A 27,398-nucleotide genomic window follows, 5' to 3' on the forward strand; every position below is an offset into this window, starting at 1 on the left:
CGGACATACTAGGGTTTTAGTTGAGGTTTGGAGGTGGTTTGGGTTTGTGTATATCAGTCAGTAATGGCTCGTCAAATAGCTCCATCATGTTGGGAACAAAGTTTTGCAGTTGTTCTACCACACCATGGAGAGTTACAGTATCAAGAGTCAAAGAAAGGGTAAAAAGGGAAACAATGACAATGCCCAGGTCTTCCATGTGAAGTCCTGGTTTGGCAACTTTTCATGGCCTGCAGTGAAGTCTCATCCATGTCGACCAGCAATGGTGTTGTGACGTTTGCCTATGAAGCCTGTGTTAGTAGTTGAAGAATGCATGTTCATGTAGGACAAGTCCACATATGTTTGTCTTATCTAGATAGCGAAATGTTTTCGCCATGGTTTGTTCAGAGAATACAACCTGAACACAAAATCTATTGTTGTCTTTGTTCTTCGTGTGCGCAGTCTTGTACATCTCTCACCTTGGGCTTATAAGTCGTCAAGATGCTCCCCCTATCAATCCTCCACAAAATTCCTCAAGAAATCACCAAACACTACAACAACCATGGCTACCACAAATTCTCACCGGTCCCCCCTATCTGATCTCGTGCAGGAGCTTGATCCCAACGCACCACCCCCCGCTCCCCTCGATCTATTGTCAACAGTCTCATCCCTTTTTTCTCAACGACAAGAAAAGCTTCGGAAGGAGAAACTTGCTCGCCAGGACGCACTGACAGAAGCCCAATATGTTGCTGCTCGAGAAGCGGCGTACAAGAGACGGGCGGCAGAGGAAGAGGCAGAGGCAGAATTCCTAGACAGGCTAGGAAGAGCCATTGTCATCTCTCCTCGAATCAGGGATACCGAACCTTCCAAAGAGGAGATCGAGGCTCTCATTGATGAGGAAGTTGCCAAGGAAGAGAGAGGGCTCGGACTCCATCGCGCTATTCACGAGACAAAGGAGGCGTACGAAAAGCGTATGGTTGCGCTTGAGTATCGTGTTGACAGTCTCGACATTATTGAGAAAGAACGCAAGCAAAAAGAGCCCGTACACTACGTGGACGGGTTTCCCGCTAACGTTATCATCATCGATCGCCACGTTCGCCCTATCTCGGTGGCTTCTACAGACGGCTTTTCTTGCCTTCAGTGCATAGTCCTAGGTAGACGGTGTGGGCGTACGAGTGACGATGAACACATCTGCGAGCCTTGCGCACGGAATGCGAGACGATGTCTGGTCAAGCGTCACTTGATGCTGAAAAGCAACATGCTAAGATCGTGGAAGTTTGCCGAAGGCCAATTCTTTGGATACGACGAACTAGAAGACGAGGCACGTAAATGGATGTTGAGGATGAAGGAAAAGTTAAGGCAAAATAAGAGGCCTGAGGGCATTCAGCCTATGCCGGCATGGCCAGAAAGAAAGGACCTGGGTGGTGAGCCGGATCAGCAGAACATGCCCAGAAGGTGGCAAGATTTCTTGAAATCTATTTCGCCTGAGGGTGAGTGAAAGGCTGAGTGATTCGTGCACAGAAAAGGAGTTAGCTTGCATTTCTTTTGAATATAAACCACCATGTCTCTCCGAAATATTACCCATCTGATTGATCTAAAGACGCGCCGCCTAGCTTGCCAAGCTCTCAGTGAATTCCATTTTCCCATCATTCCAAAAGTTCAATGCTCTAATGCTGCCGCCGTGTGATCAAACACACTCCCAGTATGCTGTGTAGTGTTTACGGCGCCGACTGATGATTTCGCAAAATATAAGCAGATGGCCAGTGCGATGGTTCAGGCTCAAATATTTCCCGTAATTTCTCCAAGTTCTAGTCCCTGAATCAGACTGGATGGTTCCTACTTCTGCGTCCCCTTTGTGCTGTAGGATAGTCGTTTCAATCTATCGAGCTGTCGTCGTAAAATACGGACTAGCAGAAGACCCTGCGCTTCCCGTAGACGAAAGTGAACTACTTGGACGAAAAGTCAGCAGAACGTTCGGCTTCTACGTTCAAGGTTCCCGAACTTACTAAGTCAACTCATCTCTCAAGCTGTAGCAGTCATGTTTCCGATGCCTGGGCGGCGGGACAAGGTCAGGCAACGACCAAGGCATCGGTCTGAGTGCATTCTGAGGTTCCCAGGAAGATATGACTCTTCTATCCAGTCGCTTGAAAAGTTCCACGTTCTTCTTTTTACCATATAGCCACTCGTGCCTCTTCGCTTCGTGAGCGCTGATTCTGCGCAAGGGATTCAGCCGCAGGCAGCTTCGGACAAATTTAGCCGCATCAAGAGAAGGTCGTTTTGTTAATAGGCTGAAGGTCTGCGTGATGTATTGGCGAATCTCCTCTTCGGTCATTTGATTGAGCACTCCATCGTGGTGATCAGATACTAAGAGCGTAAAAGCAACAACGCCCAAGGACCATATATCAACGGCTGCCGTATGGGCTTCGCCAGTCGTTACAAATTCCCTGTATTTATTAACCAGTGTCACGGCTGAATTGGTAGATAACATACGGTGCTTGGTATCCTGCTGTGCCAGCGTTTGTAATCATCCTGCTTCGTCGAGGGACAGCAGAGGTACCGAAATCGGAGAGCATTACTCGATGGCAGGTGATTTTGGGAGAATAAGCCAGGAGTATGTTCTCTGGCTTAAGATCGCGGTGAACTATGCCTTTCTCGTGGATATATGCGAGAGCCCGAGCCACCTGGCGAATGATGATTATGGACTCTGACTCCTTGACAATGCCGCGCCGCATAATGAACGACATGAGGTCACCACCGGAAGCAAGCTCGGTGAATGTATAGCTAATGACAGTGTCAGAGAATCGCTCAGTAGATAATCAAGATACTCACAGTGTATGCGGAGAGGAAATGGCATCCACGTAAGACAGGATGTTGGGCTAGACAGGGTCAGTGGCGCTCTAAATATAAGAGGATCAGAGGCAGTATATCTCTGGCCTCTGAGCAAAGAATCGGAGCAGACTGATTGAAGAGTGGTTCCATATGCCATCAGAAGTTGAGAGCTTTCTGTTACTCCGAGAGACAGTAGACTCACATGATGCAGCTGGCGTAAAATGTCCGCCTCCTGGAACTTGCGTCGTATTTCATCTTGAGCATTCTTCCCGTGAATTTTATCCAGATTGACCAATTTGCAGACCAATTGCTTTCCTGTTTGAACGTCGTTGGCAAGACATACGGCTCCCTCTGCTCCGTGACCGAGGCAATGATCAGTCACTTGATACTTGCTAGCAAACAACTTGCACTCGTTAGTCTCCAAGGTTCAGATAATTGAAAACCGCATCAATAGCTACCTTGCACTCCTCTTGCTGTAGCGCTGTCATTTCATGGCGAGGAGATGGTTGATACTGAGCGACTGTGAACTTCTAGTAAGGTCGAATCTCAATCACATCACCATGCTGCAGCAAGTACCCGGGACTGATTTCAGGACCAGACCCAATGAGCCTTCCATTCACCAAGGTCCCGTTGGAAGACTTGCGATCCCGAACGTAGATGTGATTGATAGTTGGCTCATATACGACAACATAAATCTCGCAGTGGTTTCGGGAAACCAGCATGTCTGGATCATTGTCGATGGCTAATGAACTGTGTGCCATTGTCAAACATTGTCTCACTTTCCGTGCCTTTCTACTCACTTTGAGCGAATGTCTCGCCCGATCTTGAAGATATCTCGTTCGTACACCGGGAATACCACTGAGAGACACATTAGTGGGTGGCACTACAGGGGGTGGAGATCGTGTCGGATCGTGGGATTTTTATTTCATCTCCGAGAACGTACGATGAGATTGATTGTTGCTTCTGGCGTCGACCGAGTGAAGAAATGCAGCTGGTGTTTCCTGGGATTTCCTTACTGCGTCGTCGTCCATCTTTAGGCTCACGAATGAGGTCAGGCTTGAGACACCTGCTGGTTGATGTAAGTGCTCTGTTGTGTAAGTTAAGAGAACAAAATATGTGTAGCAAGTCACTTTGAATGATGAATATTCTATGCGATAGTCATGATTGGTAAGTAAACGTCAATTGAGTAGCAACTTCGCTATTGTTCGTAAAGGATTTGATCAAGTCCCTATTGTTGTACTGAATCAATGCCCTCCTCCCTTCCTTCTATTCAATCGGAGTTTAGACTGTGTGTAATACAGTGCATGTGCTTTCTCGCACGTATCTCGTCCCCCACCCAAGTTAAAGTAAGGGCAGGTGCGATCGAGGGCATCACACAATCACGTGATTGATTTTGCACCTACTTGTGCCTGCCTTTATAAAGAGCCAAAAAATCTCCCCGCGGAAGAGTTTGTTCCTTATCCCAACAAGTTTCTCATCCACGAAAGAGTAAGTTTACGCGACCCTACCCTGGCCATGGGCTAGTAGCTTCCGGACATGCATAGAGCTTAGCTCTTTGCCACCGTGAAGCTATCTGCTCGCAGCTATTTGATTTGCACAGTTGCTAACGACTTCCAACAGCACCGTCGATCAAGATGAGAGCCAAATGGAGGAAGAAGCGGGTTCGCCGCCTCAAGCGCAAGAGAAGAAAGATGAGGGCCAGATCGTAAGTTGCACCATCTCGACCGACATCATGACTTGTCGCTGACCATCTTCACAGCAAATAAACGCATCGCATCTCAACCTGACTTGACTCATCTCTCATGATGTTACGACCTCGCACGCCTCAACGATACCTTGGCCGAAGCAGGGCACTTGCCATTCTGGCGCCTCTGGGATCTCCCGCAACGCATTGAGCTGGGATTTGACTTTGGGAATTACGTCAGGGTGGTTGAACCCCGCACTTGAGCGGCTGTTGTGGCACACAATAAATATTATGGTGGATGGGATTATGACAATCAGATGGTCAGGCATAAGGCGGTGTTGGATCGACCACTATCAAATGCTCACCAACACAAAGCATCACAACAACATTCTAAGATAAAGAAATACAGAGATTCCTCTGCCAACTTTTTGTGTGTACTCAGTGATTATGCCCTAGTGATGTAGATCCTAGCTCCCAGAAGCGGGGAAGCTTGCCCTGTCGCGTGGTGGGTGATATTGTCGTGTTTTACACAGCCAAAGCTCCCATCTCTGGTCAATTACAAGGGGGTTTCTTCTTGCTATTGTGATGAATAGTTAACAGCCGAGCTGGATATATTTTATCGTGGTTGAATAATTGACACGATCTATTGTGTGTGAAACCCTGTCTCATCAACCCAAAGTGGCACGACGTCACTGGTCTTAGCGCCGTTGATACTTCTGCAGAGAATCCTGAAACTTTGATAAAAATCGCGGTCCATCATTGGTGTGACTTTTAAATAACCTCTAGCAAGTATTTGAGGGTATTGCGACTTCAATTGAGAGGAAAGAACCGGGTTATGATCACATCGCAAGTCTGTGGTTCATTTTGCTCCGGTCGCAAGTTGATTTTCGGATCCGCTAGCGACACTCTCTCTGTATTGACATCCTTCACCTGTATGCAGCTTTAGTGGGGCACATACAGCGCCTTGACCGCCTTCCTTACGCTGTCGGCCAAACTTCGGCCTAGTCATTTTCTGCCGCATAGAGGTGGGATAGTCGAAAAAAAAAACTTAGATCCTGCGCAACTGGGATATCCTCATTGACAAAGCGACGCAACACAACATGGGTTCAGAAAAGCGCAAGAGAGGTGGGGATACAACCTCGAAGCCAAAGAAGAAGGTCGCCATCGATGCATCTCCCTCAACAACTGTCTCTTCTGTTCTCAGACCCAAGCATTGTCCTCCCGTAATCGGTACGACCAACCTCTTTTTAAACATGACTGCGACCAATCCGATACTAATCTTGCGACTATAGCTACGGCTGTTGGATTCGATGTGCCTAAGGACATTCCCTTCCATTCGTATGCGCCCAAAGATGCTGCCAAGTCAAAGGCCAAACAGACAAAGTCAGCTGGCGAGAAAGACTTTTTGTTGCACTCCAACGCGCACCGAACCATGGACTACACAGTCAAGGCAGATGGAGCTAGAGGCCTCAAGCCAGCTCTGAACCACTTCCTTGGAATATACGACCCAAAGTCTGGCAAGCTCGAGGTGGTTGAGGCAAAGAAGATGACTATGCGGGCAGCAGTGCGGGCAAAGCAGAGCGCTGCTGCTGCCGCTGACGAGCGCGATGCCAGCCAGGTATGCTTGGCGCAACATTTCATGCAGGCTCGTCTTGCTAACAAATCACAGACTATGATGCAACTCAAGATCGACCTTGGCCAGACGTTCGGTACCAAGAAGGCGAAGAAGGCGATCCAGGAGAATGTCTTGAACGCCATTGCGCCACAGAAGAAGGCCGGAGAAGCCCCTACAAAGATCGACGCTGCTGCTCGCGCCATGCTCAGTTCCGTCGGAGAGGTTACATCGACCATGGCGTCAAGAGAAGAACTACAAGCTGTTGTTGATGAAGCCAGACCTGTGCCCATCCCCAACCTGGAAGCGACCGAGATCCAAGACGTATACGATCCCAAGAGAATCATCGGAGCTGATATCCTCAAGCTGGTGCCAGTTCGAGAATGGCAAGAGAAGGTTCAGCATAAGGAGAGCATCCAGGTACCTTCACGATTTGTGGCCGCACGTGTGACCCGGGTGGCAGGCAACGAAGACGCCACGGACAGACTTCGCGTGCTACGATACTTCTTCTTCGTTCTACTCTTCTACCTTCACTCCAAGCCCGGAAAGGCTCGTGGTACTCGTTCTATACCGCCACGCGACAAGCTCAGGGAATTCCTTGCTCCCGCGCCCGAGGCCGTTGTCGAGAGCATTCGCCGAAAGTTCTCCGACCGAGGCGAGATGCGAAAGTTCCACATCGATCTCCTGATTACGCATTGCTGTGTGTTCGCTAGCATCATCGATAACTTCGAGGTTGATACGCAGAACTTGCGCGATGATCTGAAGATTGACCAGAAGACGATGAACGCCTACTTCCATGAAATCGGTGGTCGTGTCAAGCCTGTGACGAACAAGGAGACCAAGACCACGGTATCTCTGGCACGATTGGCACTACCTCTAAACTTCCCCAAGCAGAGACATATTGCTCCCAAGCGTCGATAGAGGACCGTGGACATGGCGGTCTGGATAGAAAAAGGCCTTGCCACATATCTTTTACATGCGACGCACTCTGATGATGATAGAAAAGCAATTGCATGTCGGATCGCGAAGGAGTCGCTTTCGGCGAAGGAGTTTGTCATTACATATGTTATTAGTTTATTTTGGTCGAAATACAGTCTATGCTCGGGAGCGCCATTATTTTCTTACTTAGAAGTTTAACGTCCCGTCTTGCTTACGCGAAGAGATTCAACGCAGACTGCACGGCATAAGAGTTGATATTGCTCAATTTCATTGCTCGGCATTGGCCATTCTTTGCTTGTTTGTGATCCATGATGGATTTGTCTACTGGACTAACTGCATCTTGGTCTTTAATGTCTTCCAATAAGCTGACCCTTGTTTAAATGAGTGATCTAGTAGGTGGGAGAAAAGTTGGCCTCATAAGTCTTGGGGTATAAAGATAAGTAGTTTAAAGCCTAGTCTAAGTAGCATAAGCTGACCTACTAATAATAATTTCGTCTCTTATGCTCCTAGCGTCCAATTTTTCTGACAACTACCCTAGGTAAGGGTAGGTGATCTTGAAGGTGATGCAAGGTTGGTTGTCGGCTATATCTCCATTCCCATGCCGAGGCATCATAGCTGATGTGGAGTCGTTCTCCCCGCCACCAATCTGGGGTAACGGTAATCAATCCCCATGTAAGTCATTACCCTGAAGTATTGAATAAGAAGACAGCACCGACTCCTTGTTCTAAGCTCCTGTTCCCTAGCCTTTCATCTTACTTATATCCAATCGACTTTTTTTCTATCCCGGCCAAAGGAACATCTTTTAGCGACGTCCTCACTCAAACATGGCAGAAGAATCTATTCTCGATCTCGAATATCGCGGCCGTACAGCCATTTTGACGATCCATAACGAGCGAAAGCTTAACGCTTTCACTGGCGCGCAGTACTACGACCTTGCTCAGAAACTACGAGAGATTGCCACTCATGATGAGGTTTATACTACAGTAATTTTGGGAAAGGGGCGCTTCTTTTCAGCGTAAGTAAACAAGCCCTTCACAATTCCCTTCACCAATAGCCAGACATTCGTGACCAGGAAATGCAAAGGATGCTGACACGTAACAGGGGAGCTGATGTGGGAATTACACGAAAAGCACCGGGAGAAGACAAGGACTCGCATAAAAAACTGCTACAAAGCTTTGTCGCCAACAATCTAAACATCACCCACGCTTTTGCAACTCACCCCAAGGTTCTCGTCGTTGGTCTCAATGGCCCCGTCATAGGCCTCACAGCTGCGCTGGTTGCCTTTGCCGACTTTATCTACTGCGCTCCTTCAACCTTTCTTCTTACACCATTCTCATCTATCGGTCTTGTCGCCGAGGGCGGTGCGTCACGGGCTCTGGCACTGCGTCTCGGACCTGCGCGAGCGAACGAAGCACTGCTCATGAGTCGTCGCATCGGATCTCAAGAACTGGAGCGCTGTGGATTTGTCAATGCCATATTTGACGAGGGCGACGACGCCAAGTTTAGGGCGAGAGTGTTGCATGAGGTGGAGGAGAGACTGGGAGATCATCTCAACGGCGACAGCTTGATTGGGATCAAGAAGCTACTTAGGAAGCCGGAGATGGATATCATGCATACGCAGAATGTACATGAAGTATTTGCAGGCCTGGAGAGATTCTTGACCGGAGTACCGCAAGAGGAGTTTGCAAAGCTTGCAAGTGGTGCCAAACGCCACAAGCTATAAGATAGTACCCAGTCTATCGAAGTCATATTTGATAATGATTACAGCATTGGAAAGGATCGAATAGCGGCACATCTACAATTCATTCGAACCAAACTGCTCAAGAGACCGAGACCAGAGGGATACGCATTGCCAGGCCATCTAAGTCGACCCCTTAAGTCTTAGGATACAAGAATAAAGAGCCTAACGTGTGATCTAAGTAGCACTTACTAAGGTACTAAGGTAGCATAAGTTGATCTGCTAATGTCGTCCTTGATACTTCTGGCAACCGATTTCGCAAAGGCACTACCTAAGTACTTAGGTACCTGTAGGTACTTGAGTGAGAAGGAAGGAAGGAAGAGCAGGTACATACTGAAGCCTGCGACTCCCTGCTGTCACTGTCTACTACCTATGTAGGTACCTGGGCAGGTATGGTTGCCTGCCTTCTCATCATGCATCACCCAAGCACCTATGGCAGCTTCCCCGGCAGTATCAAGTTCGGAAGGAAGGGACTCGGGGCCCTCTGGTGAATAAAACCACGTCCCCATCTCCTCTCTCCCCCAGCTTTCTTCTTCTTTCATCCTCATCTTCATTTTGCTTTTTTGGCTAGCTTCAATCCAATTACACACTACACACTACACACTACACTTACATCAATCCAGAACAAACATCTCTCATTCACCATGCAACGCCCAGTACCTGGACCCAAGCCCTCGGGTGGTCTCGGCCGCGCTGTCCTCCTCTTATTGCTTGCCCTCTTCAGTGTGACGAGCTTCATAACCTTCGTTCTAGCCTCTGTGTCTGCTTGCAAATATCCTACGACTTTGAGCCATTTTATCAAGACTATGCGCGACCACCCGTCAACCAAAGCCCCTATATACTAGGAAGATGATGTCATCGTACGGAATCCCCTGACTTTCATTGCGACAACCCGGCTGCCCTTCGTCTTCCTCGCCTTCATGTGCTTCCTCGGCTGGGTCGTGCCCCTGACCGCAGTGTTGATGCTAGCCACGAGGGATGCAGGCCACAACCACCGGTCCCGCTACGTCTTCAAGATCGCAGCTGTGTTCACTGCAATCTTCTTGGTCATCTTCTATTTCTCCTGGTCCGCTACGTCTCTGACCTTCATTCTTCCCTTTGTGGCGAAATGGCGAAGTGGCACGGCAGCTGTTATCATGGCTCACATCAATCTGTAAGTGACTGACTGACTCAGTCGACTGACTTGGGTTTTCTCTCTCCAAACACTTCCACTGACTGACCAAACATTAGGTTTATCGTCATTCTGCTCACTTTGATGGCGGCCGTCTTCGACACTCCCAAGGATTCCAAGCCAGAAGGTCCCGGTAGTCGCGCGCCGAGTCAGGCATAAGAAGTTACGCAGTGGGCATTAATGCCTGGGGAGTTGAGGTTACTTTGACATTATTATTAGGGGTTACTACCTTAGTAGTCTAGATTGAATGAGAAAGCATTCTTATGTGGTCAATTGAGTTATGATTCGTCCCAAGTCTTAGTGTACAAGAATAAATGACCTAAAGTGTGCAGTCGAAGTCCATGGCATAAAGTGACTTACTAGGTAATTTTGTCTCTTGTTCAATCCGAACAGCGAATAGGACAAGCGATATCTGGCTGGCAAGTATGGTTCTTTCCCCCAAGAAGTCGTAGTTGGTAAAAGCACGTTACCTATGCTGTATGCTGTATGATGCAATTGATATACATACCCTACTGGGTAGCAGAAAAGTTAACCTCTGAAGTCTTGGGTTACAAAAATAAATAGCCTAAAGGGCATAGTCTAAGTAGCATAAGCTGATCTACTAATTTCGTCTCTTATGCTTCCAGCGGCCAATTTTTCTGATACCCTGAGGGATACCGCATGGCTCTATTCCTCAAACCGAACTGTAGACCCAGTCAGATGCTGCCAGCTCATTATGCATCGGATGGCTGCTTGCCAGATCAAGGCCGTGGCTGAGCTTTCTTGATTATAAAAAGAATAAAATGTACGCTTTTAAATATGTTTTATCTTTTACGTGTAATTGATCTGTTGATGATGCTCCTGGATGCTTGATCCAAACATCCATTATCTGCCATTACGTCCCAAGCCTCTAAAACCCCAGGTCATGACGAACCCTTGGCCAGTGCTACGTTCGCCAAATACGACCAGTCAACCGCAGAATGACATCCTTTCCGATGCCATGACCAATCATCCTCCCATGGGAAAGAGAAAACATTACAAGAGGAAATATCGACAAATGAAAGAAACGATGATCCCGTCGTCAATAGGCCAATGGGCCGCGCCTTTTTACCCTTGATCAAATCCTCAGGTTGTACAGAACGGATCTGGCCCATTATAGACTGCCAAACAACTCGTCTGCCCAACCAGGGGGGAACAGCCAAAAAAAAAAAAAAAAGAGACTCCAACGAACTCTTGTGCATACGGATCAGGCTGAGCTTCTCTTTGGTTGGCTGGCCATGGCGGACAAATACGGTACAGCATTACCACACCAAACAAGCATTTGCGTAGACGAGAAGCCAATGGAATAGCAACAAATTCATGTTGGTGTGTTCCAATGGGCTGAGAATTGTGAGCACGGGACCGACCATATCCTTCCTCCCTACTCACCTCTGGGAGAGGGTATGGGGGATCCATCTCGAGTCGACTCGAGCCGAGTCAGGCGCTCTTGTCGGGGGTTTGAAGAGATTGGCTATTGGTTCGCTGTATCATTTCCAGACCCGTCTTAATGCACCCGCATCATCAAGGTCGGGTCACGGTTATCAAAGAAATCAAGTGCAGCAACAAATTGGGGCACTCCAACTGAGACATTTAGAGGCCTCTAAGTATTGGATGAATCACAGTCAGCTTAACCTGACCGTTCCCCCGTCCAGAGGCATCCAATCCACCACCACCTCCTCCCACCTCCCATATCAAAATCAGCACAAACATGGATAGGACGACGGTTAGCAAGAGGGAAAGGGAAAAGGAGGATTTCCAAATCAAGGAATCGGCTTAAGCTGTGCTACGCGACACGACACAACACACGCACCTACGCTGCAATCCCTCCTCCCCTGACGAACCTGAACACTGAACCTGCTGGATCGCCTTGGATCTTTGTACAATCAATCATTTTTCTCGGCCACTCCCGTGCCACATATTGTATAAGCTATCTCATATGCTAGATATCCTGATCAACCGATTTGGTGGCTTTCGAATGCAGCTCACTTCACCTCGTCTTGTCTCGTCTCGACCAGGTCACTCTTTCTAGTACCTATCTTTTGTGCACCCTTGCAATTCAGATATAAGATTCATAGTAGGCAGCTCGAAATCTGACACTGGCAGGCAGTGGCAGTGGCAACGGCAACGGCACTGATATATTTACTGTTACTTCTGGGCAGCTGTCTGCCTTGCACTGGCACCGACTGTCACGTCACCCCGAATGAACTATATTGACCTTTTTGCCTTCCTTTACATTCACATCACAACAAATTTTATTCTGCAAAACAAAGATTTCGAGCAAGACTCTTCTCAACAAAACCTTTCTCTCTTTGCTTACCAAAACAATAAAGACCAAGTCTTTACTCCATCTCTGGATAGATTTGGTCAATATTGCGCTGCAAAGGTATATAACCTCAATTTTATTTCTTGATACATTTTCACAGCGACTAACTCTTCCCACCCAGGCATAACTTGTTCTGCATAAACACGTCAGAAATAAAACCTTGTTATTTCGGCCCCTGTGTTCCCTTTGTGGTCGCAAGCGGTAACCACTCGCTTCTTCATCCACCTGCTACCACATGTACTGCAGAGCCCTGAACCAGTCGCTTCCTTTTGTCGTACCCGGCCTCTCCAAGCCAGTCGGTTGGGACTGTCAACAAGTCACAGCCTAGATCACCGCAGTATTTCAAGCGAAAGAAAGATATCCCTGAGTTCTCGGAGGAGTAGCTACTCTGTCATCGAACTTCTCTCGAGGTCGTCAATATCTGCCCGCCTGGTAGGAATATTCTCAACTTCATCGACATTCACTCAAAACAGAACGTTATTGTCATTCGATGGTCCCTGGATCTCAACTTTCCTAGTTTTCTAAGAATCAGCTACGAGTCGATATCGACCTCCACGATTGCATCGACACTCAAACCAGGTACCTGATGCTTCTTTGCGGCGAAGATAGCAAAGTATGGAGCCTTTCAACGAACATGAGAAGGTATGTGTCAGAATAGTATCTCATCATGACCGCATGCTAATATCTACCAGCGACAACTTCTCACCGAGATAATCAAGCACAGCCAAATCGACAACCACCAACTGTACAGATTCATTGGGGGCTCTAGTGTTGCACCCAACTGGTTTCACCTGGCCCTGCCAAATGGTAAGTCAAAACACCAACATGTGCAGCTCTGTAATCTCAACTCACTGTTTTATTGCAGGTCGAACCCTAGCCCAGTGTCAGATGACTCTCGCGACAATGGGAAAAGAAGTGTCTGCGCAAGGGATCAAGCGAAAAGCTCCCGGCGATGGACCAAGCAATGAAGCTGGTAACGGCGTTCAGACGCCCGGTTCTCAGGAACCAGAGGTGCAAGCTCAACCTGCTACAGTACAAAGTTCTCATATGAGCGTACAACATCAGTCAGCCATGCCTATGAACCAACAACAGTACCAGTATCAGTCTGGGCCTCCACCTAAGAAGAAGGGCCGCCCAGCCTATTCAGGTAGAAACGCAATGGGCCAGCGACCTTTCAACCCTCGGCTCCTTGCCCCCATGCCTGGTCAACAAGTCGTACAGAATGCACAGTCGTCTTTCCGGCCTATTGCTCCGGCTCCTCAGCTGCATTCTGGCACGGCCGCGGTTGTTGGGCCAGTTGTTACCAGTGGCATGGATCAGGGGCTTATGTGTGCACCGGCTACACAACAGCAGGGCAGAATGAGAGTTCCCACCGTCCAGATGCGAATGGCCATGGAAGAGATGGCTCGTCAGAGAGGTGACCAACAAGCCCTTCTAGCACTAAGCCGAGTGAGAACCCCTCTTATTTTTTTTTTTTGAAATTGAGTTACTAAATCATACCTTGACAGCTTCCTGGACCAGCACCCAACCGCTCTAGATCAAACAGCGAAGTAGTCCCTGACACTTCGGAGCAGGAAGATACCGAGAAAGATCGATCACGCTCTGTTGAGCTGATTGAGACAAAGGACGAAAACAGCGCCGCTGAGGATGATACATCAGAACAAGCGGAGGGACAGAAGAATGGCACCCCCGAGCAGAGCAAGGGTCTACGCCGCAGTCAACGCAAAGCTTGATATTATCAAAGCTAAGAATTCCGAGAACACGAGAGAGGGGAGATACTATTGCTTTGCTGTAGACGGATTTTTCTCGTCCAGAGAAAAAAGGAAGGTGTTGAACGACCAAAGGACATGAAAGTAAACGGACGTTTTGTATAAATTTCCACGACATGTGGTGGCTGGAAGGCTAGCAGAGATGATTACAGGGCCATCTTCATCATCGAGTGTGTACAGTCCCTGATAGACAAGAGCGTTAGAGCTGTAAGATAGTTAAATGTACGACAAGAAGTTCATATGCTAAGGCTTTCTGAACAATTGCGAGTTGAAAGCTTTTAAAAGATAAGTTCAACCTTCGTGGTGCATGCGACCGCGTCTCCTTTATGAGTACAGATTTAGCTTCTCACGCAAATTCCAGGTCTCAAGTAAAAATTATAAATAAATGAATCATATCAATCTTCGCTAAATACACGTATGATTTGATGCCTTGAATCGATCCCTAACTCCGCCCATCTTGAATGGTCATTTTGATATCCCCCTCTCCCCAATTGATTCTCTCTTTCACTGCTTAACAATCTTCTCAACGGCTTCGAGAAGAATGTCAGCATGCTTCTGCTGGAAGATGAGCATAGGTCGTAGACGGACGGCGTCAGCGCCGCTACCACCAATGTTCACGCCCAGAGTCTTGGCCTCAGCCAGGAACTTATCACGCTTGGGGCTGTCAAAGGCAATAAAGGTTCCCTGGCCCTTACCACGAAGGTTCTCAATCTGGCCCGGGTACTTCTTGCTAAGACCCTCAAGGTCCTTGAAAAGCTGGTCACCAACCTTTGCGGTGTGGTTGACGAGATCGTTCTTGTTGATCTCATCGACGATGGCCTTGAAGAGGATAGCGCGAGCAGGGTCACCCATCCATGTGTTGAACTGACGGTAAGGCTTGTTGGGACGAATGGCAGGGTCGGCATAGTAGAAACCGGCGGCCTGGGCCTTCTTGGAGAAGGTCACAATATCAGGGGGGCTCTCGAGGTTCCAGTGCTCATGAGCCCAGAACTTGCCGGTAGCGCCGATGCCTGTCTGGACCTCGTCCACAATAAGGAGAATGTTGTGCTTCTTGGTCAGAGTGCGCAGCTTGCGGAAAAAGTCAGGCGAGGCGTGGTTGTCACCGCCCTCGCTCTGGACGGGCTCGACAACGACGGCGCAGGGAGGGTGGTGCCAGCTCTTAATGAGGTGCTCAACCTCATCGATACTAGCCTGCTCGATCTTCTTGTTCTCCTCAACATTCTCTTCGAGAGGGTACTTGAGCTTGGGGAAGGTAGCCTGAGGCCAGTCAAAGGCAGGGATATCGATCTTGTGGATTGCCTTGGATCGGGTCGTGGAAAGCGATCCAAAGAGGCGGCCGTGAAAACCAGTCTTGAAGGAAAGGATAGAGAGGTCGGGGCTACCGGGAGACTGGTTGTTCATGGCACTATCGAGCTCCTTGGCGCTAAAGTCAACATCAGGGCCACCTCGCTCCTGCTGTCGGCGCCACATGAAAGCGGCCTTGTAGGCAGTCTCGTTGGCATCGGAACCAGCCATGGCAGTGAAGACGTTGTCCAAGCCCTTGGGGGCAACACTGAGAAGACTTGACTTGAGAAGATCGGCCCAGTCGTGAGAGGGGAAAGCTCCGAGGGCAGGTCGGTTAACAATGGCGTTGACCATCTCGGGGCTGGAAGCAGCCTTGAGGAGGGCAGGGTTGTTGTAGCCGACAGCAATGGAAGCAATCTGAGCGAAGCTGTCTTTATTGTCAGCATTGGTCTTTCAAAGACATCGAAGAGGAGTGAGCTTCTGACTTACACGTCGAGGAGAACATTGCCATCAGGGTCAACGATGTAGTTACCCTTGCTCTTAGTGTAGTCGGCCATCATGTTGGCGCTACGGGTGTCGAAAACCTTTGTGAGCTCATCCATGTGATTCTTGGTCTTGGGGCCGGGGATAGCTGTCTTGACTGAGGGACCTTCGGGCTCGCCGGCGAAGAAAGTCTTCTCCGAAACAGCAGCCATTCGCATGTTTCGAGAAGTGGCGAAAGTGCGGAAAGCGGTAGCTCGGGAAGCAGCTTGAACTGCAGGCCTGGCGGCCATGCCAGCGCGGAGGGCCGACATGACGAAGATGAGTTGAGGGTATTTAGAGGTATAAGGAGATTTGACCGGGAGGTATGGTTTGGTCTTGTCGTATGCTTGCTGAGAAGGAAGGATTGTTAGCACAAAAGAAGCGTGTGGTCATGATAAGGGAATGTTGGGTCTTGTGCAACCATGATGGTAACAAAGGGTATTCCAGAGGTACAACTTACTCGATGCGATGATGTATAGAGAGGAACTCAACACGGAGATGCAGAGGAGGAGAGAATGGCAAAAGAGGAGGATCTAGTCCGCCCTTTTATACGGCAGTCGCTGGCTGCATCGTATCTCCACGGCCAGCGCCTCACTCGGCACCGAGTTCTCAGATTGAAAGTAGTCATGATGTCCCCCCAGCTTACACAGACAAACTAAAAGTTTATCTTCCCCGCAGTCGGCTCAGGAATTGACCAACAGGTGGAGCGCAATCGAGGTCCAGGTGGATGGAGGATGCAGGGAAACAGGAAAGAGGGAGGGGTGAAGTTATACATGGTGTTGAAAGCTTGCCTCAATAGGAAAAGAAGCTACTGTACCTATGGACTCGACTCGCCTACTATTCTAACTTAGTACAGGCAGTAAAAGCACTGTAACTCTACCGTCTGTAGGTACTAAGGTTCCATATCTGATTCTACAGTGCATTGTATCAGCATTGCAGTTGATTCCGATCCCCGAAGAACACCCCGTGACAGTTTCAGCTACCGTGTACACCTCGATATCGTTCAAAATCATCGCCTCTAAATTGGCTACCTGTTTGATAACCTTTTGACGGGTTGACCTTCCTGAATTCGAGCCCCGCTCTCCAAATGCATCCTTCTGGTTAACCTGTCACTGCGGGGGGTAGACTAAGCAACTCCATATCTCGGGGTACTTGGTATAAACGGCGCCCAGAGACGTTGTCGAGGCGCCTTCTAGCTACACTGCATTGCATCGCTTTGCTCCAATCCAGCTATAGGTTCCGAATATGCACCTCTCACCGACCCTCACCTGGACACATGGCTGCTCATCAAGTTCGGTGATCTTTCTACCGGGTGGGGGCTTGCTTCTGCAGCATTGTATTCGATATCTGTTTAAACTACTGCTGATGTACCTGGTCCCTGGGTGTCAGTACACCCCCCGAAGCTGGTATTCAGAGCCGTCTTTCCCGCATCTGTTGTATGAACCGGCCCGGTGCCGGTTTCGGAGCCGTCCGACTGCCATTTTCATGCGAGATGCCGTTGTTATCTTGGTCCCTTTTTGAGACTGTTTAGATCGGCGTCCAGAAGCTTTCCCTTTTGGGTAGGTCAACGGAGACAGTAGGTAGCTAGGTCTGGGACAATTCAGCCAACTTGGATAAACTATCAACAAATATCCCGACTCAATCACAAGAACAAAGGCCAGGCCAGGCCAATTCTCACACCGTAACCGATTCATTTGCTCAATTTCAAACTTGATAAGACTTCATGAGCCTTTCCGATTCAACGATGCTTTGTGCCGTCAAGTTACTAATCTATGGGTGTGAAGGACCTGGCTCTTCTGCCAACTCATCAATTGCGTCAATCAAGTCACGCCAACGTTACCCGATGCCATACCCAAAGAAAAACACGCTGTTACCAATGCAATGCCAATGCAGTGCCCGAACCATTAAATCAATGCTCGCCATGCCCAAAACACCTTGTTTCTTAACGACCTTAATCATGCTTCTCATGCTCTCGCATATATCTAACAAAAGTCTTCTTGTGTGTCTAAAACCTGTTAGTGTCGTCAAATACAAGCAATCGAGAAACTAACCATTCCAGCATATCTGCCATCTTTGAGCACGCAGATATAACGGAGTCCCAGTTTTGAGAACAACTCATAAACCAAGTCCATAGGCGACTTGATATCCAGTGCAACGGGTGCCTGAGTTGTGTTAGTGAATACTGAGCCCAATAACCTTACAGTAGAACTCACAGGATCGATATATGGCGTGAAATCCGTGGGGTCGTGGGATTCGTCGTCTTCGTCGATGTTGGGAACTCTATCCATCAGACAGAGATCCGTCGCTTCATCTTCCAGCTGATCGAGGGCGAATCCAAGATCAGGTGCAGGAATAAGCCCGACCAGGATACCATGTCGCACGATGGGCAATCCTCCGTCGAGCTCACCAGCTCTATGCAAGAGCTCAAGCTTGATTCGCAAGCTCGTAGCAGGTACTACTGGCGAGTTCGTTATATCAATGATTCGTTCTTTTCGAATCCTTGGTACAATGTCGGCCAGATCCTCCGTAAAGATAGGCTTATGCTTATTGTCCAAGAACGGATACGAATTCATGCTGGTAAGAAGGTCCTGGTCAAGTCAGTTACTGGCCAGTTACGAAGCAAGCAACTTAAAACTTACATAGATGCTGTTTGGTTCGATGGCATCCGATGTCCATTTGGCCACGAGAATAGCCAACGAGAATGGCAAGACGTAATCGAGACTGCCGGTAAGCTCAAAGAGGATGACGGCAAGTGTCACAGACAGTCTTGTCACACCACACATGGTGGCACCGGCTGCAATAAGACCGTACACGCCAGGCTGGATGCAGGAACCGTCTCGACTGAAAGCGCAATCTCCCCAGATACCCCAATGCGGTACACGTAGGACAGCCCATTGCACGATGTGACCAACTATCCGGCCCATCAGACCACCGACAACCATGGATGGTACATAGATACCAGCAGGTACTTTCTGTTTTGCGCATTAGTTTATGCTTTAGTCCGCTACACTGAAAACTTACAATGCCGAATGTGATGACTGTCAGAAAACCCTTGATCAAAAGGGCCACGAACAAGTGGGAAAGGATGGGAGGGATTTCATCGATAGAACCAGGGCATAAAGCTCGCTCTTCCCAGTCAATGTTGGAGCCCTCGCAAGGAGAGGCCAGGTTGAGAAGCAGCTCAGCAACCGGAAGCTTTGTCAAAGAGTTCCAATAACTCATCAATCCAGTCACCAGCGCAACAAGAAGTACTTCCAGTAGGGGGTGCTTCTTGATCAACTTGATCTTTCTGAAAGATTGGGCCCAATACTTGGAGGCCTTGATGAAGAGAGCACCCAGCGCGCCACCAATGACACCCACGAATATGAAGCTCACGAGCTCGAAGTATTCCCAGTCGACCAGGTACCTCACTTCGAACATGACAATCTTGTGTGTGCCATATGGGTTGAGGAATTTGAGAGACAGGGCGGCAACAATGCAGCAAAAGAAAGTGCGGAACAATGTCTTAGCCGGGAAGAAGTACGAAACCTCTTCTAAACCGAACAGTACTCCGCCCAAGGGCGCACCAAAAGCAACAGCGACTCCTGCTGCGGCCGCTGCCGAGATGACCTCTCGTCGCTTGCCATCATTTCGATCGTACTTTGAGAATATTCGACACAAAATATTGCCCACGCAAGCGGCCATATGGACGTAGGGACCCTCTTTTCCGAGACTCATGCCAGAGGCGACACTCAAAATCAGGGCTACCATCTTGACGATCAAGGTCCTGGCACCTAGGAAACCGTGCAGAACGAAACCACTCAGTATGACACGAACCTCAGCGACTCCGCTGCCAGCCGCTGAATAGTAAACCATGGGCGGGTTCTCTGGTTTGGGCTCGGCTTGCGGCTGAGGTGTCGATGATTCACTTTCATTTGAATCGTCGTATGTATGGTGGATGTTATCGACCGCCAGGTTTTCGTCAAGAGTCGTGAGTTGGTACGCTGATGGAACAACAGTTTTGGTCCAAAGCGCCATCCAACAAGCCATTGCAGCGAGGATAAGAACAAAGGCCATGTAAATCACGAAGCTGCTCCAGACCTCTCCAAATGGATTGTTCAGCTTATATGACCACGTCTCCCAGTCATCACAAGTGATGTCAGGGCAACATCTCTGTTACCAGTGTCAGTTGATTTGCTTCATAACCAAAGCTAGTGCCGCGCTGGAGTTATTGGGCTCGATTTACTTACCTTCCTGTTGAGATACCAGCCTCTGGTGCAGTGGCCATCTTTGAAGTCAAAGACAGTCGATTCGGCAACATCAACCGTATAGGCCATCAGCGCGACAATAAAGCCACACAGCGCGCTCAAGATCCAGCCTTGGGCACCGTCAAAAACAACGCGCAGCCTGCCCCAAAAGTCCTTACGGCTGCGCAGTTCCTTGACCCTGTGGGAATCGGCAATGGCATCGTGGACCCAGTCGGTACTGGTAAATTGATCGTACCACATGCGCTCATCGGGGAAAATGGTGCCTTTGGATTCGGTCATGGAGGATTCGTGTCGATCTGAGAGGGCATTAACCAGTCTCGAACTCCAGGAAGGATGTCGACTGTGATTTCGGGAGCCATGATAAGCGCCTGCAAAAGAGGATAAATTATTAGAAAGATCCAATGTAGTACATGTTTCACGGTGCCACAAACCCAAGTAACTGTGTTCCCGCGACAATGTACCCCTTTGCTGACGACTCGAGCTTGCTGTGCTGATCCGGATGTGTGATCTTGAAGTTGTGAGTAAGGGAGTTCGTTCGTCAAGTTCACCGGCAGAACGGTTTCGGAGCAGAGGCGGGTGTCGACGAGAAGTTCGCGGCGAGGGCGGCTCGGAGCCATCTGGCTCTTGTCCTGCCATGAGGGTTGAAATGACGCTCGAAGTACCTCGGGTGCCAATAGGAAGTAAAAGGACCAGGGTGACAAGAGAGCGATAAGGATAGGCGCTCGGTTGAAGGAAGAAAAAGAACAGAACAGAACAGGATGAAAGAATTAAACAGGGACAACAAAAAGTAAAAGAGGGACAAAAGGGCGATCTGCTCCAGGTGTCTATCTCGATGCCCGTGCTTGTCTTGCTAATGCCTTGGTGGTTCGTCAGTTGTCACACCGTCACCTTCAGGGTCCAGGTGACCCTTCGATGGCGGGATGGTGGAGGCGCGCCAAGCGTGGTAGCAGCTTGCTTGAGCTTGAATCAAGTCAGATAGATGGCGGGGTGAACCAGGTAGGGAATGAAATTGAAAGGAAGAGGCGTCTGATGAGGTGATTATGGGTAAATGAGTGTATATTGAGAAAGTAAAAGTTCTTCTCATGGCCCAGCTGATTCTCGAGCTTTAGCAGGAAGCTACCTACCTAACCTCACCTAACCGTTGCAGGTAGCTTTGGCTGGGCTTGTTTTGGTTCTTTCCTCGAGTCCCAAATATCAACTGCCAGATTCGGAAATAATTGCGCCGAGCCTCCAACTATCAGTGGCCTATCAGTCTAGGGTTCTGAGTCGTGCTGATGGCCGACCTTGGTCCCGATCCTAGGTGAGTGGTAATTCTCCAGAGTTCTATACTGTCATGAATGGACGGCTGTTTATCTGCCGCGTGGATTAAACTGAAACAATGAAATAGCACGATTCATAGGAAGAATAAATTAAGCTACATACAAAGAAATCAGGGGCTGCCACACGAAAGTGAGGCACATGGATGGTGCTAGACAAGCCTTGCGCTACATGATTAGGCTTCAAAGATGCCTATCATCAACCGGGGGGATGGAAGTCTTTCGGCATTTCGTCATCGCTACAGCGTGCATATCCACAATGATCCCAGCGATTGACTCGAGCGATGTGGAAGGCCACTTTCTACTACAGATGGCTAGCGTTCAGCGCTTGTTGCGCATGGAATTGTTAAATCGAAGTTTAGAATTCCTCGTCATGGTTGGTCTTTATCTGAAACTTGGGGTCAAGTCACCGATCTTTGTGCTGTAGACTGTACTGCGAGACTGTGTGCCTCGCGCAAATCAGAGGATGATCAATCCCAGTCGACTGAATTGCAGGTAACTGACCAACCATCTTTTTGGAACTAGGCAGCGCTACCTTTTTTGCATTGAAGATCATGACTTTAGAGCACAGCGCTTGGCGAAGTGGCTCTGGCAAGGGGCTCATATCAGGGAGGTGACCATGGGTACAACAAATCATCGAGCACTGTCTGTCGCTTGTCAATAGCTCTTCCGGCCAAGCTCTCCAAGCTGAGGCATTTCCTTGCTTCCAAGCGCCCGTTTGGAGACACAAGCGGTACAATGTCTCACTGAGATGTGCGTAGTCGTTGATCATGTGTATCATGAATAATGTAAGCTGAGACCATGTGGTGTGCTGCAAGGCCGATGGATCGATCTGATAGAACGGGCACGGTAACCTTATTGCTGGGCGTGGCTGGTGTGGGATAGCGAGTCACACTAAGGTGCCGACTGTGGCGCAGCATGGGCGGCGTCTTATCTCTTATCGCCTAAAATTTCAAAAAAAAGTTGCGACTGCGACAGCCCGTCTTCGCATCCATATTTACACTTCCCTTTCCTGACTACATAATACACGCCATACTCCAAAACCTGCGAATATGGCCAAGAAAAGAAAGGTCTCAGGACGCAACAATGCGCCATCAGGCCCAAAAGAACTTGACACTTCAGATGCTCGCCTTGGACCAATCACTACCTACGAAGATGTTGCCGATTCCGAAGACGAGTACTTCATGAACCGAGACCAAATACTACTTGATGACGAACCGACCTCGAAGCGCCGGAGAAAAGAGGACGATGATATCGAGCTATCTGACGAGGAGGTTCTCGGCTATGAGGACTCAGACTCTGAGGAGGATGAACAGTCACACAAGACCAAAGGCTCAAAATCCAAGCACGCCGCCTCGGATGATGAAGAGGACAAGGAGGAGGAGGAGGAGGGCGACTCTGGCTGGTGGGGAGCTTCCCGAAACGACTACTATAATGCCGATAATATCGAAACCGAGGCCGATGCTCTCGAGGAAGAAGTGGAAGCCAAGCGCCTTCAGCAAAAGAAGCTTTCCAAGATGGCCGAAGAAGATTTCATTTTCGACGGCGATGAGTGGCTAGCTGATGGTCAAGAGGAGGGCGAAGGTGAGGAGACAGTCACAGAGGTCCTAAAGGAGGTTGAAATCACAGATGATATGGGACCTGAGGAGCGGTACACACTTCTCAAGAACCGCTACCCCGAATTCGAACCTCTTGTCAAGGAGTTTCAAGCCCTACAACCCGCTCTGCCAGATCTCCAAAAAGCAGCTCAAGGTCTTTCTGGTCAATCGCTGGAGGCTGTCAAGTACTGGGTTGCTGGTTGTTATGTCGCTGCTCTCGCCAGTTATTTCGCCATCTTGACCTCTCCCGCAAGAGACAACTCCAAGGTGCAAAAGACAATTGACCCCGCCGAACTACGAGATCACGAGGTCATGGAAACGCTGATGAGCTGTCGTGAGGCATGGCGGAAGGTCAAGGATCTCAAGTCGACAAAGAGTGTCGATGAGGATGCTATCTCAGATATCGATGACGAGGCTCTTATGCAGGGCATCGAGAGTCTGGACGCCGAGGTGAAGAATACAAAGAAGAGCAAGAAGTCTTCCAAGCAAGAAAAGGCTGCCGCTGAGAAATTGGCACGAAAGCTTGAGAAGGTCAAGGCCGGAGAGGCTGCGGTTGCTGATCTCTACGACCTACCCATTCCTGGCAAGAAATCCAAGAAGGCCAAGAAGGCTGTCATTCAACAAGATGACAACTCCGACTTTGGTGAGGAGGATGTTCTCGATGAGCGTACCGCAGCCGAGAAGGCCGCCCGCAAGAAGAGTCTCAAGTTCTACACTTCACAAATCGTGCAGAAGGCGAACAAGCGTGCTGGCGCTGGAAGGGATGCTGGTGGTGATATGGATATTCCTCACCGTGAACGTCTCCGCGATCGTGCAGCACGTCTCAATGCCCAGGCTGAGAAGCGAGGGCAGAAGAGTTCCAAGCTAGGAACAGAACTAGGCGACAACAGCGACGACGAAGATACCACAACAGCCAAGACCGTTCGCGATAACGAGGATGAGTACTACGACATGGTGGCACAAAAGTCAAAGAAGGGCAAGGAGGACAAGGCTGCTCGCTACGCAGCATACGCCGCCGCCAGCAAGGCCGATCGAGTGGTAGAAAAGGAAGAGCTTGGCGAGGACGGCAAGCGCAAGATCACATATGCCATCGAGAAGAACAAGGGTCTGGCGCCCAAGCGAAGCAAGGATGTCCGAAACCCCCGTGTCAAGAAGCGTAAGCAGTACGAGGCCAAGCAGAAGAAGTTGAAGAGCATGAAGCCCACTTGGCAGGGAGGCGAGCCCAAGGGAGGATACCAAGGAGAGTTGTCTGGTATCAACACAGCTGTTATCAAGAGTACAAGACTATAGATTCGAATTCATTAAAACTCTGGTTAATAGCGTTACAAAAGAAATTTTACTTTTTTTGGTCAATATTCTCTCTCATTTTTGCCTATACCGTAGTAGTGTGTGACGGGTACGGTTACCTTTAAATCTTCATCATGACCAAGGTAGTCTCGACGAATCAAAAAACTCATCAGTTGAAACATACAAGACGAAATTATCAAGTCAGTTTACTTCATTTTGGACTCCATTCTCATGCCATTTATTTGTACATCCTAAACTTGGAGGTCATCGTTTCTGTTACCCTGACTCTGGGGGTGGCCCAGCGCAGCGAGTTGACCCTTGCATGGCCCCGCCAAACTCCACGTTGCTTTAACAGCTTCCTTTAATCATCAACGTCCTTCTTCTAGTCACCAATAATTCAGCGCAACTAAGTAAAACGAGCGCAAACTGCCGAATCGATGCATGTGTAAAGATATCACCGAGAAAACAATATCTCGCCATCCCAAAGCTACCAATCGACAATGGCCGACGTCGACACTTCCAAGCTCACCTCGTCCGCCCAGATCTTCTCGCCAAATAATACCCTCCCTCAGATCCGCGCTATACACAAGAGCCTCCATGTCGCAATCGACGAGAAATCGACCCGCCTGCGCACACAGGTCGGAAGCTCCTACCGTGATCTTCTCGGCACGGCGGATACCATTGTGCACATGCGCGATGATAACGATGTCGTCCAGGAGCTTCTAGGCAAGATGGGCGGCCGATGTGGAAGAGCTGTGATCGGGGCCAAAGCTACAGGTCTCTCCAATTTTGTCGCAAAGGAGAATAGGTCTGCAGCATCTATCGCCGCGCGGCTGAGACTTCTCGACGCCTGTGTGCTAGTTGTAGGACGAATACTGAAGGGTGGCGGTGGATTGGGTGATAGCGTCAAGAAGGGAGACAGGCTGGTACTCTCTACCAAGGTTCTTGTTCTAAGTCGACTTTTGATAAAGAGCCTGCTAGACGATGCCACCGACCCAAGCAGTCGTCGAGCAACCGAAACTGCCCGAACATCCGTCAACAAACTACGACGAAGACTGCTCAGGAACGTGGAGAAGGTTTTTGAGAGGGCAGGCGATGAGACGGAAAGAGATGATGTTCAGAAAGCTTTATGTGCTTACAGCTTGGCTACTAGCTCTGGGGCAAGAGACGTCTTACGGCATTTCCTGCATGTGAGAGGAGAGGCCATGAGTTTTGCTTTTGAGGTGGAAGAAAACAATCGCAAAACCAACGCGGAGGATGTCGTCAAGAGCCTCAGGCTATACTCAAGAACTCTTCTTGATGTACAGGCTTTAGTACCAGGTCGTTTATCATTGGCTTTATCTGGATTGAAGAGCCATCCCCTGCTCGCTGACCCAAGTCTCAAGCAGCTTGAAGGACTACGACTGGACGTTTACGAGCGTTGGTGCGATGAAGAGATCCAGTATTTCACGCCATTTGTTAGACATGACGATCTTGATGGAAGCCAAGCTCGTCAGATGCTGTCGGCATGGTCTGAGAAAGGATCCGAGGTTCTACTGGTCGGACTTAGGAAGGCTCTGGGTACAATGTCGGAGTTCAAGTTGATCATGGAACTGCGAACAAGCGTTTTGGAGCTTTGGATCCGAGATGGTGGAAAGGCCAAGGGCATTGACCCATCAGAAATGCAAGATTCCCTCCGCGAAGCCATCAACTCACGCATGTTGGAGGTTCTGGACACGAAGGTCAGCAAGCTTCGCCTAGTCGGTTCCGAGGTATCTGCAGCTCTCGGACGATGGAAGGATGGCATTACTGATGAGCATGTGAGCATCTGGGACGAAGACGGATACGATGAAGCTCTTACTAGTGGCGCTGCGCCATTCGTGCAAGAAGTTGTGTCCCGTCTCTACGGCCGCAACGATACTGTTTCCAAGGCAGCGCATTGTTACAAGTCATGGTATCATGTGATTGATGATGTCAAAGAGGTGGTCGAGCAACTCAGACGACAACGCTGGGACAACGATTACGACGAGATTGAAGATGAAGACACAATTGAGGCTAGGCAGAAGCTTCTGAGCAAAGATGATCCGCAGATGCTACAGGAGAGGCTTGATACCACACTCGACAAGTCTTTCAAGGAACTGGAAGATCATATTCAAGGTTTGTGGAACGAACGGGCTGGGTCGTCACGGAATGGCAAGGTGGCGATGTACTTCCTCCGCGTCATGCGAGACATCCGGCAGCAGCTATCAGAGCGCTCATCTATAAAGACGTTTGGCCTCAATATCGTCCCTTCACTCCATCAGAATGTAGCAATCGCTGTTTCTGAGCCTGCGCTAGATGAATTTACTACTCAGGGAATCACGGTTGTGGTGGGTAGACCACTTTGGGATGGGGAGCCAGCACTACCAAACCAACCCTCACCCGAGATTTTCCAGTTCTTGCGATCACTCTCAATGTCAATGTCGGATCAGGGACTCGATCTGTGGACGAAATCGGCCGTTTTTGTAATGAAGAAGCATTTGACTCAACAGCTCTGCGAATTGTGGGACAAATCAATAGCAGAAATTTCGGCTGAGGAAACAAATACCTCCAAGAAGAAAGATGCCGACGATAGCAAGCCGAAGAAGGCAGATACAGGCGCAGAGAAGAAGGATGATGACGACACAGAAGATGAGGGAAATGAGGATATCAAAAAGAAGGACACCAATACCGAGACGTCGACGGAGACCGAAGAACAAGGCAACGAGACGAATTCCGCATTGACCTCTGAGCAAAAGGCAGATCTTTTTACGCAGTGGCTTTTCGATGTCTCTCTTTTGCGACATTGCATCGGCAACACGGAGGAGGCATCGAGCAGTCTATTCCAAAAACTCGAGGATAAGTTTTACCAGCACTCTAAGTTGGTTGATGTAGCAGCAAGGCAAAGAATCTCCAAGTCGGCCAACGAGTTCTGGCAGCGAACAAGCTTATTGTTTGGCTTGTTGGCATAGAGAGTCCAAACCGCAGTGGAAATTCCAAACACAAGCTCGGGTCTTGGAAGATAGACAAGTAGATATTTAATGCAAGCTATAATGAGACTGGCTAAACCATCGCTGCTATATGGCCA

General features: G+C 49.1%; 10 protein-coding genes across 10 annotated transcripts, besides 1 other annotated feature; 7 read left to right on the plus strand and 3 right to left on the minus strand.

The window, feature by feature from the left end:
* Window positions 1-538: 538 nt before the first annotated feature.
* On the plus strand, window positions 539-1,474 carry FPSE_06139 (uncharacterized protein; the record flags this gene model as incomplete). Its single annotated transcript, XM_009259257.1, has 1 exon — window positions 539-1,474. The coding sequence occupies one exon, from the start codon at window positions 539-541 to the stop codon at window positions 1,472-1,474; it is 936 nt and encodes a 311-aa protein (XP_009257532.1).
* Window positions 1,475-1,812: 338 nt separating this feature from the next.
* Window positions 1,813-3,836, minus strand: FPSE_06140 (uncharacterized protein; the record flags this gene model as incomplete). The annotated part of the gene is made up of 9 exons (XM_009259258.1): window positions 1,813-1,834; window positions 1,983-2,420; window positions 2,467-2,757; window positions 2,806-2,852; window positions 3,008-3,208; window positions 3,264-3,325; window positions 3,365-3,555; window positions 3,606-3,663; window positions 3,749-3,836. 9 exons carry the CDS (start codon window positions 3,834-3,836, stop codon window positions 1,813-1,815), a joined length of 1,398 nt encoding a protein of 465 aa, XP_009257533.1.
* A 1,753-nt stretch (window positions 3,837-5,589) lies between these two features.
* On the plus strand, window positions 5,590-7,022 carry FPSE_06141 (uncharacterized protein; the record flags this gene model as incomplete). Its single annotated transcript, XM_009259259.1, has 3 exons — window positions 5,590-5,719; window positions 5,782-6,107; window positions 6,159-7,022. 3 exons carry the CDS (start codon window positions 5,590-5,592, stop codon window positions 7,020-7,022), a joined length of 1,320 nt encoding a protein of 439 aa, XP_009257534.1.
* Window positions 7,023-7,864: 842 nt separating this feature from the next.
* FPSE_06142 (uncharacterized protein) lies at window positions 7,865-8,763 on the plus strand (the record flags this gene model as incomplete). The annotated part of the gene is made up of 2 exons (XM_009259260.1): window positions 7,865-8,055; window positions 8,142-8,763. 2 exons carry the CDS (start codon window positions 7,865-7,867, stop codon window positions 8,761-8,763), a joined length of 813 nt encoding a protein of 270 aa, XP_009257535.1.
* Window positions 8,764-9,698: 935 nt separating this feature from the next.
* FPSE_06143 (uncharacterized protein) lies at window positions 9,699-10,108 on the plus strand (the record flags this gene model as incomplete). The annotated part of the gene is made up of 2 exons (XM_009259261.1): window positions 9,699-9,931; window positions 10,009-10,108. The coding sequence occupies 2 exons, from the start codon at window positions 9,699-9,701 to the stop codon at window positions 10,106-10,108; spliced, it is 333 nt and encodes a 110-aa protein (XP_009257536.1).
* Window positions 10,109-12,905: 2,797 nt separating this feature from the next.
* On the plus strand, window positions 12,906-14,023 carry FPSE_06144 (uncharacterized protein; the record flags this gene model as incomplete). Its single annotated transcript, XM_009259262.1, has 4 exons — window positions 12,906-12,932; window positions 12,983-13,097; window positions 13,156-13,739; window positions 13,799-14,023. The coding sequence occupies 4 exons, from the start codon at window positions 12,906-12,908 to the stop codon at window positions 14,021-14,023; spliced, it is 951 nt and encodes a 316-aa protein (XP_009257537.1).
* Window positions 14,024-14,563: 540 nt separating this feature from the next.
* Window positions 14,564-16,137, minus strand: FPSE_06145 (uncharacterized protein; the record flags this gene model as incomplete). The annotated part of the gene is made up of 2 exons (XM_009259263.1): window positions 14,564-15,770; window positions 15,833-16,137. 2 exons carry the CDS (start codon window positions 16,135-16,137, stop codon window positions 14,564-14,566), a joined length of 1,512 nt encoding a protein of 503 aa, XP_009257538.1.
* A 1,679-nt stretch (window positions 16,138-17,816) lies between these two features.
* FPSE_06146 (uncharacterized protein) lies at window positions 17,817-20,748 on the minus strand (the record flags this gene model as incomplete). Its single annotated transcript, XM_009259264.1, has 7 exons — window positions 17,817-17,870; window positions 17,917-18,027; window positions 18,079-18,453; window positions 18,505-18,837; window positions 18,887-20,017; window positions 20,095-20,480; window positions 20,544-20,748. The coding sequence occupies 7 exons, from the start codon at window positions 20,746-20,748 to the stop codon at window positions 17,817-17,819; spliced, it is 2,595 nt and encodes an 864-aa protein (XP_009257539.1).
* Window positions 20,749-22,480: 1,732 nt separating this feature from the next.
* On the plus strand, window positions 22,481-24,316 carry FPSE_06147 (uncharacterized protein; the record flags this gene model as incomplete). The annotated part of the gene is made up of 1 exon (XM_009259265.1): window positions 22,481-24,316. The coding sequence occupies one exon, from the start codon at window positions 22,481-22,483 to the stop codon at window positions 24,314-24,316; it is 1,836 nt and encodes a 611-aa protein (XP_009257540.1).
* Window positions 22,786-22,820: a microsatellite.
* Window positions 24,317-24,813: 497 nt separating the features above from the next.
* FPSE_06148 (uncharacterized protein) lies at window positions 24,814-27,282 on the plus strand (the record flags this gene model as incomplete). The annotated part of the gene is made up of 1 exon (XM_009259266.1): window positions 24,814-27,282. The coding sequence occupies one exon, from the start codon at window positions 24,814-24,816 to the stop codon at window positions 27,280-27,282; it is 2,469 nt and encodes an 822-aa protein (XP_009257541.1).
* Window positions 27,283-27,398: the final 116 nt, after the last annotated feature.

This window comes from Fusarium pseudograminearum, chromosome 3 (genome assembly GCF_000303195.2).
Source record: "Fusarium pseudograminearum CS3096 chromosome 3, whole genome shotgun sequence".
Lineage (NCBI taxonomy): Eukaryota > Fungi > Ascomycota > Sordariomycetes > Hypocreales > Nectriaceae > Fusarium > Fusarium pseudograminearum.